At 38.4% G+C, this 19197-nt stretch overlaps 1 protein-coding gene across 9 annotated transcripts in view; it reads left to right on the forward strand.

Annotated features, from left to right (window-relative positions):
• Window positions 1–19197, forward strand: part of IL1RAPL2 (interleukin 1 receptor accessory protein like 2) — a 394699-nt gene that overhangs the window by 362267 nt on the left and 13235 nt on the right. For all 9 annotated transcript variants that reach the window (XM_032996140.2, XM_032996138.2, XM_032996145.2 and 6 more), the window contains 3 exons: window positions 5147–5276; window positions 11612–11757; window positions 17323–17466. In XM_032996140.2, the coding sequence (XP_032852031.1) occupies window positions 5147–5276; window positions 11612–11757; window positions 17323–17466 (420 nt within the window). The remainder of the gene's footprint in view (window positions 1–5146; window positions 5277–11611; window positions 11758–17322; window positions 17467–19197) is intronic.

The following is a 19197-nucleotide window of genomic DNA, read 5'->3' on the forward strand; positions in this document are numbered from 1 at the left end:
ATGTTCTTGTCAGTGACATGGTGATTTGCCTTGCAAACCTCACAGCCTGGAAAGTCAGGTTCGATTCTGCAGACAGCCTGTAGAATACACTTATTGAGATGTGATAAGTAACCTGCCTTTCTTGTCCTCTGTCTCAGCAAACTGAAGAAACAAAGCCCGTGAAGTGCCTGCATAACAGCTGCATGTGTCAAGAGGGGGGAGCTGCTCCTTTACAAACACTTCTCTCTGTCAGTCTTATAGGGAAAGAGACACAGGCACCATTATCAGAGACGAACTAGATGGTGCATATGCATCGATGAGAGAGACTTGGAGTGATGGAATGAGTTTTTGGTGGCAGCAGTGCACTTGTCTTCCCTTCTATGTGTATACAGCATCCAGCTCTGAAATAGATAAAAGCAATTATGTTACAGTCAATGGTATTAACACCCAGGTGGAGCTGAAGATGTAAATCCAGCTAGCAATGTGTGCAGGATTGACTTTTGTTGTTGCTTGGTGCAAAAGGAGGTCCTCCTTTGGCACTTTGTCGGTTCTGCCACTAGCCTGGAAGGATCATCTGCTTCAATTCAGGCTTGTTGACAGTGGTAGTGTATCTGGAACAAAAGTGTGAAAGAATTGGAAAAAACACTAATATTTCAAGCCACAGGGGCAAAAAAAAAAGTACCCAAGGTTTCACATATGACTTTGGCTGTTCAGTGGGATTGCTCTGGGATGATTTGCTCTGTAAGTGAAAGCCTGATTTGCTGGAAGAACAGAGCACCAGCAGAATGTGGACATCAGAGAATATAGATTCTGTTGCACCCTTGAGTGGATGCTCACAAATAAGCTACAAAATACAACTACTTGTGCAAAAAAAAAGTGAAAAAGAAGAAATAATCAATCTGCATTTTCAAAAAAATCCCTGAAAAAATGCCTTGATATAAACCAGATCTTATGATCTGTAAACAGTTTTTGTCTTCTGTGCTTATCAGTCATCTAGCCTGGACATTTAAGTTTTCAGGAGACTGAACAACTTTTAGGTATTTTAAGCTTCATTTGCTTGATGCTTAGAGCATGCCTCATTCTAGAGAGACTGCTGCAGGATTTGTCATTCTCTTTCAAAGCATGTCAGAGCTGCAGTAAGCACATTCAGAATCATGCCTGGTTAAATTTTTTTGCAGACCCTTTTCCCATCCTTAGCCAGTACTCCTACTGCCATCAGGCAGCTATTTTGCTTGAATAATTTTATTTCTGTGGAATACTCATTTTCATTTAAAAAAAAGTGCTAAAACGTATGGTAGAGTTCATGCAGATTTATTGTGAAAACAGTCAGGTGAAAAACATACAAGAAGATTTAGCAATAGAAGTAATTCCTATTGCCAGCAGTTGTGTCTTATCAGCTGGGAGTTTGCAATGAGCCTGCCTGATTGACAAAGTAGGGAAGAAAGCTAAAGCAGAGACCTGAGTCTTTACTGTAACAAGGTGACCCCAGCAAAGCACTAGACTCAGTGATGTCTACAAGCAGGTTTTTCCACTTTCTTCCCTTGTTTCTTAAAGCATTCTCTTAAGCATTGACTCATTAGAAATCTCACTAATCATTTTCTCTGTTTCTCAGCAAACTATTTTATTAATTAAAATTGCAACTGAAATGTCTATCTGATTTAAGCAGAAACCATTTATAAATTAAAAACTTTCAGGATGCCATTCATTCTAAGAACTTTGATGTTGTTAATTAAATGATGCAAGGGGAATTTTTCTTAAGAAAAGTTAGTAGTGGAGCTCCTTAGTGTCATGCAGAGTAGCAGTAATGATATAGAAAAGTCTGGGCCTTGCACAAGATGAGCTGTTGGAGTTACAAATTGCCTGTTAGTTCCTTCTGCCTGGAACTGTGACTCTGTGATACCACATGGCTCAAAGCCATCCCCAAAATCGGGACCTGCAAAGGGCACTTTTCATGCTTAGTGCCTGTTTCTCCCCGTATTCAAGGATACATTTCAGAACCAGGGAATTCAGCTGCAGTTTTAGGATCTCAGTACTTGGGGGGAAATGCAGTGAGATGTGCTGTGTTACTTTTTGGATGGGAATTGGTTGGCGTTCCCTGAAAACCAGTAGGAACAGGTTGATACCATGGCCAGCTGTGTCTTAACATGTCAGGAGTGGGGAAACCTCCCTTCCTTTCCTTACAGAGTCTTCTTTGAAGAGGTAAAGTATTTGTGCAAGGAAGAGCGAGTGTTACCTTTTCTGACTTTGTCCTGCTTCCAGAGTCACAAAGGAGTGACGAGAGTTACAAACCAGAAGCTGCTTCAGAGAGCTACAGAAGAGCAAGATGTCCTTATTAGCTTGAGGAGTAGAAAACAGTGTGTGAGAGATTGGGTTTGGATGGGACCTTAATGTGTCATTAAGCCCCAAACTCTTTCCACCCCAGGACTGATCAACCCAGATGTGCATCATTCTACTACTGCAATACAAACTGAGAATCAATTGCTAATACTTCCCTCTGGTCAGTGATGGGTTTGCAGATGAGATGGACCATGGTTTTTTTCAGATGTGGCCAGTCCCAGACTTTGAGCTGAAAACACTAATTCACTCTAAAGTTTGCCGTAGACTGTATCAGTTTATTCTGCTGGTTTTCCCTGGGAAATAGATCTGCCCGGGCATGTTCAGAATGCAGGCTGTCACAGCAAAGGCTACCGACGCTTTATATTGGGTTTGCTTATTACAGAAGTTGTGTACCAACAGCTACTTTTTTTTTTTTGGTTTTCCTATTTGTATAGAAAACTTCTTATTTCTTCAGACCAAATGTATTACCTCAGGATATTTACTCTACATGTATAGAAATCTTAGACTCACCTTGGAATATTTTCATTGCTTCAGGGGTTTTTTGTTAAGTAAAAATCTGCTGGTTTGAGGGAAAGCATTCCCTGTAATATATCTTGCCTGTAACACTGAATGCCCAGTATGGTGTGCCTAAGAACAGGCATATACCGTCAGTGCTGATAGGCCACGTCTAGCCCTTTTCTTTTTCACATTGCTACAGTTGTCTTTTTCCATTAAAATCAAACATGGGCTGAGCAGCCACATGCTAGGAATCACTAAGTGGTATTTAAATAGATGCATGTCATGACTCTGAGGCAAGCGGCACAGAAGATCTCATGCCACACAGGCATTCAGCATGTTAGGAAAACGTGAGAAGGGTATAGCCAGAGGTTCCACTTCTGCCCTCCATCCATGGAGGGCATGCAGCACCTCACAGGGCTGGGTGAACATGTTAGGAACGGAAGGAAACAGGCTGCTCTGATACTGTCTTGGAGTGGAATTAAATGTCTGCCTAGAAGTGTTTGTCACTCTTCATTAGTTAATGAAGTTTGGAACTTTCTTATGGTGATAGTCAATGTTATGAGATGTACAAGTAACTGTGAATACTGCTTCTTATATTTTGGATGTTTGATCTGGCTGTATATAAACTGTCAGCATGTTCAGTGGCCAACTGTGGTACCAGAGTTCATAGTGAATATGGAGATAATGAAAGATTCTGTAAAACATTTTCAGGATAAACATTTTCCATTTTTGTCTTTTGCTATTTGAGAGACAGACTGAAGTGCAGTCTTTAAATCTTTTCTTGCTGTATCCTAATGTTTCAAAAGGACTTGTAATTTCGGATCTTGACTTGGAAACAGTTTAAAGGCGGCTGATTTCAGTGACTGGGAGTGCTGCACTTCCTGACTAATCAGGCTCTTTTGACATGTCTTGAATTGGGCACTGAAATAATGGATAGACAAGTGCAAATGGTTGACTTAGAACAGCTCTGTGGGGGTTTAGGCAAAGATACTTTAACACACAGCTCTGATATTCTCTGAGTATGCACACAGTGAGTTATCACTGCTGAGCAGACAAGAGATAACTGATTAAGGCAGAGTAGGTCAATCATGTGGAACTGTTAGCCTGTGCTCAACCAAATGATGTGCTCCAAATGACTAGCCCTTTTTGAAAAGTGTAGGCCTGTTCTGTTTCAGTGTCAAGAGAGTCTCCTGCTGGATCTGAGAATGGCTGACATAATAAAACATTTCTTCCAAATATTGTAAAATGCATTATTTGGACTTCGCATGATTGATCCAAGACCTGGAAGATTCAGCAGGAGTCTCCATTGACATTAAATGAGGTCTGTCCTCCCATCTAAATCGGTGACTCTACAGCTGCTTTGTAACCTGGGCCACCTATGCTGGGTAAAATAGGCAAAGAGAAGTGGGTGCAGCAGCTGTATTTACATACTAAGGGAACAGGCATGATTTTCCTAAATTTCCTGGCTTGTTTGGGGTTTTTTTGTTCTTTTTTTTTTTTTTTTTGTCTTCTGCAGGCAGACGACCATCCGACCATCTGTCCTGGCAGTGTACGCACAGTCCTTGACTGGCTAGTACAGTTAAAACTTTAGCCAAACAAAAACCCATCTAAACACTGGATTCTTGGAGAAAAAAGAAATCTGATTAGTTTCCAAGTTTTATTTTCTTTCTTTTTGGAAGTACTTTTGCAGAGCTGGAAGGAAGAGTTCTTCACTCTGTTGCTTGAATAATTCTTTGAAGCTTGGTCCTTTGCCAAAAGCCTGTTGACAGTAACATGAGTGTTGTTGATGCTCACAGGCATCATGTATTACTTGGGGATCTTTAAAAGCTCTCTGAACAGCTTACCAAGACTTCATTAACATTTGATTTCTAAGTGAGCAAGAAAGTATTACTCTGTCTTTTTTACGGATGGATCATAGAATTGTAGAATATGGATAGGCAGCAGTAAGTAAGTTCAGTGATTTACCTGCCTCTTAGGGCACCCTCCCTAGTCCTGGTAGAGATCCCAGAAGTCTGACAAAGAAGTAATGTCTTTCTTTTTAACAACCAGTCTGACATCACCATTTGTTGCCACCATGTCCATACCTTCTCATTGTTCATGTAATATCTTTCAAGGAAGAATGAAATTATGGACGACTTTTCATTTCACAGCTATTTCCCATAGTTGCAAATCAACATCACTCTTTCTCCTATGTTCTGTAGTTATTCCTTCTTTTTTCTTTTTCAAATTTTATATGGGGAGCTTTATCTGAAGTATTGAGATTTCTCAGAATCATTCTCTTGCTAGTAGCCATGATGAAGTGTCTAACCCTCTCTTTTCTTCTTGTCCTCAGGAAACCCACTGACTGTGGCCTGCAAAGCTTTCTTTGGATTCAGTGGAGAATCAGGCCCCATGATCTACTGGATGAAAGGGGAAAAATTCATAGAAGAATTAGAAGGTCACATTAGAGAAGGCGAAGTCAGGTACTTTGTGGGGTATTTACTGTTAAAAACATGGTATGTCCCAAAAGCCTGTTGGGTTTTTTTAAACAGGTTTTTAATTGCAAGTGGAAATAGTTTTCTGTCTAAAGAGTGATGAATGACTTGCAACCAGGGCAGTGTGAGTTGCTCCCTCTCCTTTCTAGCAAATAAACTCTAAAGACATAGTAGCTATATACGTGCATGAAAATCTGTTATCAAATTCCCCTGCTGGTAGCTGAAGCATCTCTTGTGTGTTCTGGGGGTAGATATTAGCCCTCCATGGAAATGACTCTGTCTACTGCAGCTGCCCCTTGTGCCAGTCCTTGGCAAGATGACATTCATTTCAGCATCAGTGTTAAATCTTAAAGATGAATGGTCTCCTGTAGAAGTCACCATACTTTTTCTCTCTACTGAATGTGTTATCTGCCTGTGATATAGCTCTCAGTATGCTTTCAAAGAGCAGCATTTATTCCTCCAGGCTTAACACTTAAGGGAGAGAAAGAAGTCACTGTGTGAGAATGTCCAATACTCAACTTGTGCTCGACTTGTTCCAGATGGTTATTATTTGCTGTACCAGTTGTAAATAAAACAAACACTTATAACCCCATGAACTTATATGGAATTTGCACCTAACAGCATCTTCTTGCCTTCCTTGTTTAATAATTACCTGATTAATAGCTTTTTGAGAGAAGACTAAGCTATGGTTATACTATGGACCAGGTGATCCCAGCTGCTATAGACACAAGAAATACAGATTATAAAGAAAGCCAAGATCTTTGCACTTTCCCTTTCATATTTTATTGGTCTTATTTCTGAGTTGTTTGTTTCTTATAAAAGTCATTTTAGAGAGCAGGCAGAGAGAGAGATTCCTTTGCTTTATTACTTGATCAATAATTCAAAGTTCAGCCATTTAGCCACTAGTTATTAAGATATACTAAAATAACTGACCTAAAATTGCACCTTAATTGCATACAGATGAACTTTATCAGATGTTGCCAGAATGGCTTTAAATATACAATCCTCTTTTGTGATTCTGACCACAAAATACAATTGTTGGAAACTTCTGCCATTGCAAGTAATCAGAATTTAACAACAATGTGTCCTCTCTGGTGTATATATATGAATAGAGTAATTTTGGTCATGATCTTCCTCTGCATCAGAAGGGTAATTTGAGGTTTGTACTTAAAGAGCTCTCCAGCTCTAGCACAGTTCAAAACTTTTACTTTATGTGTATTTGTTAGTGAAATTGAGTTTGAAAAAGCTGTATTTGTCCTTCATTGTGTCATCTATACATTAATCTTTCAAGTTAATTTTGTGACAACTCCCTTTTCTCACTCTGTTAAAATGCTTTGTCTCAGTTTACAGACTCATCACAATTCAGTGAATCTTCTCTTCAGCAAAGCTACTTACCACGTACCTAATCTCCTGTACATCACAGACAGCATTGAAAAGATAGCATTTACCAAAACCTACTGCATCATTACCAGCAGAGCCAAAGTCCATCCCTTTTTTCATTTAGAAGTAGCTATGGCAACTGCAGTAGTAACTTTTTGCACATTATTTTTTCACAGTAACAGCTCTTGTTTATGTGTTCCATTACAGGTATGCTGCTTCAGGGAAACTAAACTGTTCTGTCAGTACCCTGAGCCAGCCCACATCTTCCACCCAGTTATAGTTATTGATATATTTCAAAAAATGTCATGTATGTTCCAAATTTGATGAGCTACAATGAACTTGCTGGTTAGATGTTTTTCCCATCAGTTTGCTTCTATATGGTATTATTATCACGTTTCTGTTAATGTTGAGAAACTACAAGTAATTGGGAATTGTTACAACCAGACCAAGATACTCCACAGGTTGTTCCTTTGGCAAATATCTAATATTTTAATGCTGTATCCCCTGTCTTAAATTAGTTCACAAATTTAGTAGCGTTCTGAATTTTTTGTGCTATTCTTGCCCTGGACTGTGTCCATCCATTGTGTCACTGGATTTACTGTATATGATGAGAGTTCAGGTTTGCAGATCAGTGCAGTGTGGGAGTACAAAACATCCATCCCTAGTTTGCATCCTCTAGCATGCATAGTTACCAGTCAATTAGCGTGCTGTTATGAAATCACTGAAATAGTGATGCACATGAGTTGAGAATTTCTGTTAAAATCAAACCCATGGAACTTTTTTTTTTTAGTAAGCAGACTTCACCATGAGTAATGGATGTGTAGCTCTGGGTTTCTCATTATTTATTAGACCTTGTTACAGAGCCTCATAATAAAATGTAACTAATCAGCATTGCAGGACTGAGAGGTGATGACCCCCTCTCTAACTTGCTTCCTTACCTTCCCTTAAATTAAGATCCCCAAATGTTAGACATGCATAGGGAGAAAAGAAGAAAGATGCTTTGCTTGCCAGGTGGGGTTTTCACAGCAGTAATAAATGTCATGTAAATTGAACCAGAGCTATTAAAGAAGGAATCAGAGTCTTTAAGCCTGCCTGCAGAGTTGTCAGTTGCACCTAATTATCAGAGGATCCCACAGCAAATTTCAACACTGTCTCTCTGCTGTGGTAAAGGAGTATTTTTCAGACATAAATCTAGCTCTCCCGGCCTCCTACAAATTGCTTCTTTTCCTTCTTCAGGCAACATTGCAGAACAGTTTGCAGGTGCCTCATAATGCTCAACTTGTAGAGCATGTTTGTCTTTTTTTTTTTTTTTTTTCTCTCTTCTCCATTTTTAAAGTGGAAATAGTTTAACTTGTTCTGGAGGCATGAAAAGAAGTGAATGGAGACATTTTGAACTGCAGCCTTATTTCTTCCTGCTGATTACTTTAACATTTTGCCTTTTCACCCACAGAACCCAACTGATGGTTGCAAAATGTTCAGACAGTATGAGGATGTTCTATTCTGTTAGGAGGGGAAGCTGAGGGAGGGAGACAGAATTACCACCACTGCCAGGCTAATGTGCTAGGTACTTTGCAGAGAAGTATGGAAATGACAGCCCTCTCCCAGAAAGCTTATACTATTCAAGTAGACAATTTCTGGCCAGAGAATGAGAAACATGATGCAGGAAAGTGAGGGGGAAGATTGTTGTGCCATGTTATTAGATGAACTACTTTTCTTTGGAGAGGTACTTACGTACACATAGATCTGTCCTTTCATTTACAGACTATTGTTAAGGACTAGAAAGAAGGGACTAAAGTTTCTATCCCTGTTCACAGTCCAGATCTTTAAATATATAAAGAATAAAAGTATCCTTTTTGATAAGTCCCAACTTGTATGCAGGTTAGTAAAGGTTTGGAATTAATGCTTTGGTCTTGCAAAGAGGCCCAGGTGAAGCTTTCTTATGGCCTTTACATCTGTGATCATACAAAGACTGAAAATTTTAGGAAAATGTGGTTTCAAAGGAAAAGTATTTTAACTTCAGATTCAACTTAGAACATAAATGTGTTGGAAAAATATGACAAAAAAATTGAAAAATCTGAAACATTGGATATCTTTCAAAGAAAACATTTATATTCTGAAAATGACACTTTTGGTTTTAATTCATATTTTCTTAACTGAAAAATAATCAGTAGACAAAATGTTTTGTTTCGGATCAAATAAAATGCTTCAGCTTGAACAAAAAGAAAGCAAGCTTGTACAAAAAGAAAGCACTGGGTATTTTTTTTACTTCACCCACCTATTCTTTCTCTCCCTCCATCCTATTTGTTGTGAGTTGTCAAGCACCATTGATTTACCTATGTATTAAATGATGTAATTACTCTTAAAATTTGTTCATCAGACCAGAAAGAAAGAGCTATTATTTTCTCAACTTGTGGGAGCTGGCATGTGTTGGCAGCGTTGCTGGCAGTTTCCCCCAACTCAGATAAGGACAGAGCTTCATCTTCTGAGTGTGCAGCAAACACTGTTGCAGCTTTAAGGCCTTACTTGTTTATACTATATTCCGTTTCTAACCTAAAAATACTGTGATCAACGTACTCTGCACCAACTACAAAATGCAATCAATTAAAATTTGTGCACATATTTTAAAAATGTACATGACCAACTGTGTATTTTTGTGGCAATAATGAATCATTGGCTGTAGATTACTGGTTAAAAGAAAAAAAGTAAAATAAAAAAAAAAGCAGGAATGGAAAGTTTAACACCACTAAGAGCTTTCTACACTTTGCTACCAGCATAATGTTTGTCTGTCAGCATTTTCATGATAAATCTCATTCTAAAGAGTTCTCTTCCTCAAGTTTGAAATTAGCATGAAAAATGGAAAAAAATTCTCTGTCCAAATGCATATTCTTTTTTATGAAAGTTCATTTTTAGCTATTCATGTATTATTTAAATGTAGGTTAAGGGTCAATTATTTTATTTTAAATAGATTCAGAATAATAGTTTATCTTAACTGTAATCTGTCTTTATTTCTTTCTGTGTAAAATATGCTGGTTATAGTAAACACAATACAATCTGAACATTCGCTGAGTGCTCCAGATTAGTGTCCCAGATATCTTCTCTGTTAATGATTTTATTTGTTCCTTGCAGCATGATTTGTAGGCCAACATTTGTGGAGCATATTGTTTACCAACAGAGAAGAAAGACTTTCCCAAGTTTAAAATATTTCACTATATATACATATGGAATATTAATAGGTAAATGAGAATTGATTTATCAGACCCCCCATGATTTAGACTATTTTGAGTTTGCAAACAGATCAGGCTGTCATGGGAGGTTTCTTTTCTGGTTTCATTCCAAAAATGATGCAAATTCAACTTTTCTTATATTATTTTTAGCATGTGGACTCAGAGTCAGAATAAAAAAAAAGAATGCAAAAATATGCAATATATGAGAGTGAATTTGCAAAAACAATTCAATCAAAATTTCCAAATATAACACACATACCTGTTCTTAAACTAATGTTTTTCCACGTGCTTTTTTGCAAGTTACGCAGCCATGGTGAAAGAGGCTGAATTGTTGTGGATGCTGTGGTACATCTTCTGAGTTCTGTCAGATCACACAAGCCTTTAAATGATATATGCTGCATGAAATCTTACTGTAAATATGTGTTTACAGCAGTCAGGCTTGCTTTTTTGGTTGTCCAGTGTAATGCCCTCATGCTTCTCATTTGTTTTCAAATTTGGAGTTCCATGTTTGTTATATGAAATAATGTACATAAGAAAATGTGTGTGCGCATTGCAACCCCCAGAACAACTTTGGTTTATAGTAGAGAAGTTTGAAGGTGGTTGTTGTTGTTGGAAAATTTTAAGCTCTCTAGAAGCATTTTCCACCCACTGCAAACAGCGCTCTGGTTAATTACTTTGTGCCCAGTTACCTTCCTTCAGTCATTGGAGAAAATACGTATTTTTTTGGTGAATCTGAATCTTATCTATACCTTTATCTGTTAGTGCCGTATACTGTCTTTTCAGAGAAAAGACTCACTGAAGTACTGTGTGCAATGGTGAGTCCACGGGCAACTGCGAGGGCATCACACATTTTATGTTTACCCTCTTACACGTTATGAGGCAGTACGCTAACAGGATTCAAATAATCTGGTAGATTTTACTTGATGTTACTTTTCCTTGTTCAAAGGACCAGTAACTTTTTCTTGAGCAACTGATAAGAAGCCTTTTGGGAGAATGGGGCATTGTATTTTTAGACTTAATGTCAGCATCAGAAAACACTTGCATTTACTTTGCGTTCTTTTTAATGTTCACATTAGAACAATGACATGAAAAGACTGTACCCTCTGGCCTGAAAGTCTGCTAGAAGTTTCTATTCCCTTTGTGGGGGTTTTGCATGTCTCCTCTGTCCTCTCAAAGGAGCAGAGAGCTCTTGTTCTTGACACTGTTCCCTTTTAAAGTCAGGATCTAGCCTTGGAAAATAGAGGAATATTCCAGAGTACCGCAGCTCCTTTCATTGGTTCTCCAGACTGCATTAAAATGTATCACAATACCCATTCTTTAAAATATCACCTTATAATTTGCTCAGCAAAGGCTTAATAGTGCATATTTAGTTCTCCGAAAAGTGAGTATTTATTGCTTCTTTTAAAAGAAACATTGTTTTTAGCTTTTAAATCTGGTGATGCAGCGTTAAACAAGCCACACGAAACTTTTGCACTGGTAGGCACTCTTCCTTGCACTTGATTCAGCTCGTTGCTGTAGACGTGTGGGAGAAAAAGGCTTTGGTTGTCATGAAAGACACCTCTGTGAAGTCTCAGGCAATTTGAGTCTCTTTCTAAGTCTTTCTCCAGGAGTGAAGGAGGCCAGGAACACTGTGTATCATGTGCTGAGAAAACATGGGGTTTTGGGGCATCTTCCGCCCATATTAATTCAGATAAATGAAGACCGTGTCCTTCCTTTCAGACTCCTCAGAGAACATCTCGGAGAAAAAGAAGTTGAATTGACATTGATCTTTGATGCTGTAGAGGAGGCAGACCTGGCTAACTATACGTGTCATGTGGAAAACAGAAATGGACGGAAACACGCCAGTGTTCTTCTGCGCAAGAAAGGTAATCCTGTTGATTTAATTATCTGTACTCTTGCCTGCCTTAGCAGCAACAGCGCAGCCAGTAGCGAAGGTCCTGCTGACCTCTCTGAGCCAGGCTGGGTTTCTGTGTGCCTGCTTGGAGATGAAATATTTTTGTGTTACAGCGTCAGTTTACGATTTGTGAAAAAAATTCATTAGTTGTAGAGTCACCCATAAAGCACCAATATAATCAGTGGAAGTATTTTGGTCTAGACAACCTATGATTTTGACCCTGAATTGACTGATAAGACCAGAGGTAATTGTGTGATGGAGTAAAATGTGCATTTCTTAGAATAGATACCTCAGCAGTGAGGTCAGATGTTCTCATGTACCTCAGCAGATACCTCAGCAGTGAGGTCAGATGTTCTCATGTTTCTCCACTTCCTGGCTTTGCTGTTTAAATTGAAAGCTCTAAACAGCTGCCAATGCATTTTGATTTCTAACTGCACCGGGAATTAAAACATTGCAATGGAAGCTACAAATCAGTGGAGGATTACCCCATCATGATTACTTTGCTTGGTACTGTACCTGGAATGGGGAATGTCACTACTGGTAAGTGATCTGTAGTAGAAAGGAAACCATTTGTGTTTGAATGTTCCAAATTAAAAGGTGTTACTATGCTCTGCTGTTTGTAGAAGTCATTATTGTTAGGAATTTAACAGTATCTCATTACAGTTCTTATGTTGTTTGTTCAATCACCTCTCCTATTCATAAGTAGGGTGACACTTAAATGTGATGGTGTTCTCTCTAAAATAGTGTATTAGGTAGTACAAAAACTATAAGACTAACTATTTGGAAAGCAAAGGAAGGTTACACACTTGGGATGAAGACATAATGTGAAACCACAGAGCCATCAGCACAGGGGATTGACTAAAGAGTTAATACGTTGTCCAGATCTCTGCCATTATTCTTGGCTGTAAATTAATTTGCCAAAAGAGAAGAAGAAATGTTTTCACGAGGCACACATGCAAGTGCTCTTCCAGTCCTTTATGTACTTTCAGACCACTAAGGCAAAGGATGTGCTTCGCATCAGACTGTGGATTGCAGTGTTAGTGCTGGTTAAAAAAGACAGTGCTTTCCATCATCACAGTTGCAGCAAAATCCCACAAAAGTGTCACCTTTTGGAGAAGGCTTAAATATACTATTAGTGCCTGAGTGTGCTGCAGATTGACCTGTGAGCCTAGGGTAGACATCACCTTGGCACAAACGAATAAAGGGCCAGGTGGCAGAACAGGAAGAGCAGCCAAGGCCTCTCTAGATGGGGCACCACAGTTCTGGAAAACATCTATAGTCATCAGTTCACCTAAAGACGTGCTGGTTGCTAAGTACTGTGTTTCATGGCTGTAATCTGTATAAAATGAGAGGTGAGGGAGGAGTGGTATTTAGACAACACAGGGCTTGAGCTACTAGGCAGAGGAAACTTTTGGGTCAATGTCCTCTTTTTTTTGCTATTCTTTCATGTGACCCACAGGTTATATGTGTGAAAGTACAGTATACAGTCCTGTCAAAATCAGTTGAATCAAGTCCTACTTACACAGTTTCCTCTATATGTGAGAGTTTTATGTCTTCCCAGGAAGTAGGGCATGACATAGGTTATATTTTACACTGATAAGGATAAAACGCAATACGGAAGGTGCTAAGAAACAAGGGCCCGCAGTTGTGGTGTGGAACACACACGAATGTATATCCAACATCTAAACTGACAGGATATCACAATTTTAGTTAAGGAATCTGGTCATCATGATGAAGGATTAGTCTCTTTAGTGCACAAAGTGTTCCACCTTTCCATCCACTGAACTTCATAAATATACAACTGATAGTAAGTATATCTATGTTGACACTGTTAAATGTTCATCTGTGTTGCATCTATTAGAACAACGAGCTAGGTTTATTTATAACAAGAAAATGCAGATATTTCAGAGCTCTGATGAAATTATGGAAGAAACACTGCTGAATACAGAATTTGGAGATGGAAAGGATCACTTCTCAGCTACTATTTCATTTCTCTCTGCACTGTGGCTGTAGAAAGCTTATATTCCCCTCAGGCATTCTCAATAGTTGATTTTCAAGCTATTAAAGTGTCATTTAAAATAACCACAGTATTTTCACTGTGTCCTTTGACTGCCTGTGACATTGTCCTGCTTGTTACTTATTAAGTTCCTACAAATACTTGACCAAACTTTTCTTTTCTGCAATGTGATATAATCATTTCTTATCTTAGCTTTCTACAGCTTGGATTTGACTGTAGAGTGTTTGTGATTCAGAAAATACTACTCTATTTACTGACCTGTGACAAGATTTAGGGCAGGACTGGAAGAAAGCTGTCGGCCAGCATCCTTTGTACTTGTCATAGAAGGGATCATGGATTCCTATTGTAATGTGCTGTAGCATGTCAGATGCTGAGGCGCTTGGGAAAGGTGAACAGGAAGCACAGAGCTCTCAGTCAGAGAAATTCACCTCCCTCCAAAGTCTTACCTGCTATGAACTGTGTTATCCCTGTTCATCAAGAGGTGCTTATAGCTCCATTTTGTCTCCAGGTTGTCACAGTGCTGTGGGTTATGTCTTCCCTCTGTTCAAAGGTGTGATTGCAACACATCGAGCGTACTCAAGCTGGCATGAGTCCTGCTAAACTAGGAAAGCTTGGATAAAAAACCAGGAATAAACCCCATATCCGAGATATAGCTGTAGTATAAGAGTTTCTAGAGTTAGTTCTTGTTTTGACATCAGGTGGTTATTTTTAAGCACATAATTTGCTTTAGGGAAGTAAAAGGAACTGTTCAAATACTTAAGGTAAAATATGTTGAAGTCTTTTGCTGTATTAGTGGTATGGTCCTCACAAATGCTTTCAGAGAATACAGGAGTGCTGTCTGTACAGCACCAGCATACTGATAGTGCCAGAACATGCATCATCATTTAGAACTTTTTTTTTGACTGAAAAAGAACCAAATCCAGTTTCAGCCACCCAAAGCTACCAGTGCAAAGACAGAATCAGGCACACTCCTGAGACCTCGGTAACACTGCTGTCACACTCTCCTTTACTGATTTAATTCAAGATCACATTTTTACTTGCTTCAAGTAGTTCAAAAATAAGTTCTGGACAATCTTGGGTTTGCCTTTCTTTTTTCTCCATGGTGTCCTAGCATGTATGGTACTCAAATTACACGGAAACAGAGTATAGACCCACTTGTCCCTTAGTTGTGGAAATAGTTCAAGATTCCCTTCAAAGTAATTTGAAAGCAGTCCGGTATTTTAGTGATTGAAGTCTACATAGTCTATAATGTAACTGTTCTGGAACATGAATAACTTGTCAAGAACTGCAGAATAAAATCAGGGCATGCTCTAAATGGAAAGAAGCAGTGAATTTAGATAAAAGTAAATATAATGATGTTTGTTCGCCATATATTTCAAGGAGGCTGCCTTTGTTCAAGACATGCAGGAAGGTAATTTGGGGGTTTTATTTGATACTGACAAGGTACTAAATGATGAGGAACCTTCTAAAATACATTTGTCTCTCATTTATTGGGTGTTTATGAGGCTTCTAGAATTTTAAAGACTGTAATCCTCTGTGATATGTTGTGGCTAAGTCCTTCTACAATATTTTATATTAGAAACTATCAGAATATTATTATTTTCTAATTTTCAGTCACTACTATAGTACAAAGCCCAGATTCGACTCCTTTCCTAATGTTGGGTATGCTACCTTCCCTACTGATCTCAGTGAGGACCATTTGAGAAGTAAGGCATTAATCAGAGGCAGAGATTAAGAGCTGGAGTAGGCAATAAAACTGAATATTCTGAGGTTTTCTCCATCACCTCCACCTTGGAATGGAAATAAGAAGCCTAAAAGCCTTGGCTCTCTCACTCCTTATATCTGGACTCTAGGAGAGTTTATGGGGCAGCAGGACAAATATAGGACATGTAAAAGCAGATTAATTCTGCCTCTTGAGCTGGATTTCAGCTTGATACCATGTTTCTGCTTTATACCATGCCATTCTCACAACAAGTGTACACAAGTCTGTGTTCCTGTATGGGCTGCAGATGATCAAGGCTCATCATTTTCTCTCCTTCCAAGCTGGCAGCTTTGCCATCATCTCACTTTTCCAGCTAAAAAAAAAAAAAATTGTTTTTTCCCTGAAAAGTGATTTTAACCAACTCTGTTCTCCATTTGACCAGATTTATCCCCAGAGCACATGCTAACTTTATCATGCAGTGTAATAAAAGTCCCATGAATTCCCTCTGATCTCAGAGAGATTAAATAGCTATTACAATAGACTTTTCTCATCAGTTAGTTCATGACTTCTTACCAGACAGACATTAGAGATAGTGTAAACTGCGAATAGCTTGACATCTGATGTTAATTATTGAAGTAGAAGGCATGGCGAGGCAAGAATAACCCTGGAAGATACACAACTAATTTGCTTTTTGTCTTGAAAATGACACAAATGGCACACCACTCATTTTTTCTGACCTAAGTTGTAAAGATCACAAAAACTTTATCTTGCCTGTATTACAGTTTTTACATCTTCGCATTGTATTTATCACAGCAGCAAATATCTTAATGATGTCTTATCTAAACTAATATAGGCTCTTAGAGGTCAGTATTGTCAAATTGTCATCTTCTGTCTTTTATGGCTAAGTAATATGCCAAGTGGTGTTATGAGCAATATTGTGTTCAGAGAACTGTTAAAGTTAGTGTCTTACATCAGGTAGAGCACTGGACTGGTATTCAAGGGGTTTTTTCCCATTCTGGCATTGGTTTGCTGAATGACCATGAACATGTTGCTTCACTTTTATATGCCTCTGTTTCCTCAGCTGTAAAAGATGGATAATTGCATTTGGAAGAATTTGTGAAGCAGACTGCTTGTGATGTTTCCTAACACAAGCATCCCTGTTGGAAATTTTAACTAGCACTAGTTACCATTAAAGTATAATGTGTACTTAACAAATATGTGAGGACTCTGTTAGTAGCTGTCACAACTCAGAGTGGCTGTTAGCAGCCTGATGTGTACTCCTGGCTTCTCACACTGTCTTGGGCATTCTGGATACTCAATTCATTCTCCAGTGATTCAGCTGAAGTCCTGGTTTGGCAGCTCACATCAGCTTATCCACTGGTTTCACAAATATAAACCCAAATTTTAATGATTTTGGGGGGACTAGAGCCTCCCAAATGGGGTACAGTATGTCTAGTGTATCTATTCTCACTATGTTGAATGCAGCATTTGATGCACTCTGCCAATACAGAAGTTTCTAACACCACAACCTCATTAGAAGTTGATTGATCCTCTGTGTAAAATCACTACATAATTCCCTTGTAGAAGAATTATGATTATAGCCTCAACTGTATTCTGGATGGTGATTTCAAATGGGCAGTAGATGAAGTAAACGCATAAAGTTAAATAATAGATAATGAACAAAAAAATTAGTCATCCTTAATGTTACAGTGGTTAGAATTGAAAGCTGCACAATGTTATGTGGAATTGTACAGTGGATTAGAGCAAGTAGAGCTCGGAAAGATCATAACCTTTTTGTCTTTCCTTGCTAATTTTAGACTTGATCTACAAAATAGAGCTTGCTGGAGGACTGGGAGCCATCCTTCTTCTGCTTATTTTGCTCGTGACCATCTATAAGTGCTACAACATAGAGTTAATGCTGTTCTACAGACAGAACTTTGGAGGAGATGAAGCAGCTGATGGTAAGCAGTTGCTCAGAAAACTCAATATATTCTATGGAAATATTTCAGAGACCCAAAATGATGAAACTTCTAGATTGAAATGAATCCCAAAAGATACCTGATGCCAGTTTAAGTTCAAACTACTAAGCACCCAACAGTGTAAAGCCCTAAGACTTTCTCCCAAAGCCTCCTGAAATCAATTAGTATTTTCACTGAAATGTCACTGGGCCATGCCATAAGCAAATGACAGTCAGAAGAATGTTCATGAGTCTGTATTCTAGGTTGAATGTAATTTGTGAAGTGATTCCTCAGGAGAACTCTTCACATTCATGTGTCCTAGTGCCACATATGCCCAGGATCACTTCTTCTGAGATCCATGCTGTATGTGGGCAGCCCCTTCACCAAGTATTCTTCATTAAACATTTTCATTTAATTGTCTTCAGGCTGACAACTAACTCCGGTAACTAGTAAGAGACAATTATCATTGAGGCTAACTAGTTACCTCAGTTAATTTAGAGACTGTAAACAACTTGGTGGAAACGTACAGCTTGCCTGGAGAGTATGTTTAGGAATAAACTAGGCTGGTTTTCAGTGTTCTTCCCCACCTTCCCTCTCACTAACATATATTCTGTTTGGTTCTTAAAGCTAAAGAGGTATTTTTAAATTGAAGCTTTAGTTCTCCTGAATATAGAACATTCCTGCTCCTACGAAGCTGGAGTAAGCCCAGATAAACTAAATCCAAGTGCTTCACATCCTACTATATTCTTAACACTTCTATTATAGCATAATTAATATGCTAATATTATGCATATAACTAATATCTGCTAAGGATCTGAAGTACAGTATTCAAGTACAGGTACTTTTCATAGCCCACTGCAACACTTAAGAGTCATGTAGGCAGTCTGGAATGGTGTATCTAGGAACAATAACGTATTTGAAAAAAGAGCAGGGAACACATTACCCCTATTGTGCCAAAACAATGTGCAGTTGCACAGACATGTTACTTTATGCAGTTAGCATTACTGTTATCAAAATAATGAATGTTTCTGTTTAACACTGGGTAGATATGGTATGAAAATGTTTCACTACAATGAAATCCATAGGAGTTTTGGAGAACAGGTGGAATGACATCCAGGGGATTTTAGAATATGGAATGATAAATAGCAGAAATAGAGGTCAGGAAACTTCCTCTTTCTCAGTCTTCATGTGTGAGTGGGATAGCCTAAAAGGATGCTTTTTTCATACTATACAATACTGCATAATATTTGTAGTGATACTTAGGAGAGAGTGAAGGGTGAGATAATGTGGGTTTGGAAGTATTTTACGTCTAACATCTTGGGATTATACCAACATAACATCCCTGGTTCACACCAACAAAAAGTGACGCAAAGTGGTGACTTCCTTCAGATTGCCTTGATTCATTTATCTCATGTTTTCAGTGTGAAGCTGCTGCATTTTTAGTCATGTAACTTCCTTCATTCAATCACTTTTTAATTTATGAAACAATATTATTTTCTAGTTGTTTAGAGGAAGCCCCATGAGAACATAGGGGATTTTGCACACGTGTTAATTCTGAAAACAATCTTTTATTTTTCCAGTGCATGATTTAAGGACCATTGCAGCTTTGTGTCTCATTCTGATCCTGCAGAATGAAAGATGGAAGCAGAATGTTACTGAAGTCAAAGGACATACAGGGATGTTTCTTTCTGCTTATGTAGGCTATAGCTGGAACATGCAGAGCTCTCATGAACA

This window comes from Tyto alba, unplaced genomic scaffold, assembly GCF_018691265.1.
Source record: "Tyto alba isolate M040663 unplaced genomic scaffold, T.alba_DEE_v4.0 Super-Scaffold_5, whole genome shotgun sequence".
Lineage (NCBI taxonomy): Eukaryota > Metazoa > Chordata > Aves > Strigiformes > Tytonidae > Tyto > Tyto alba.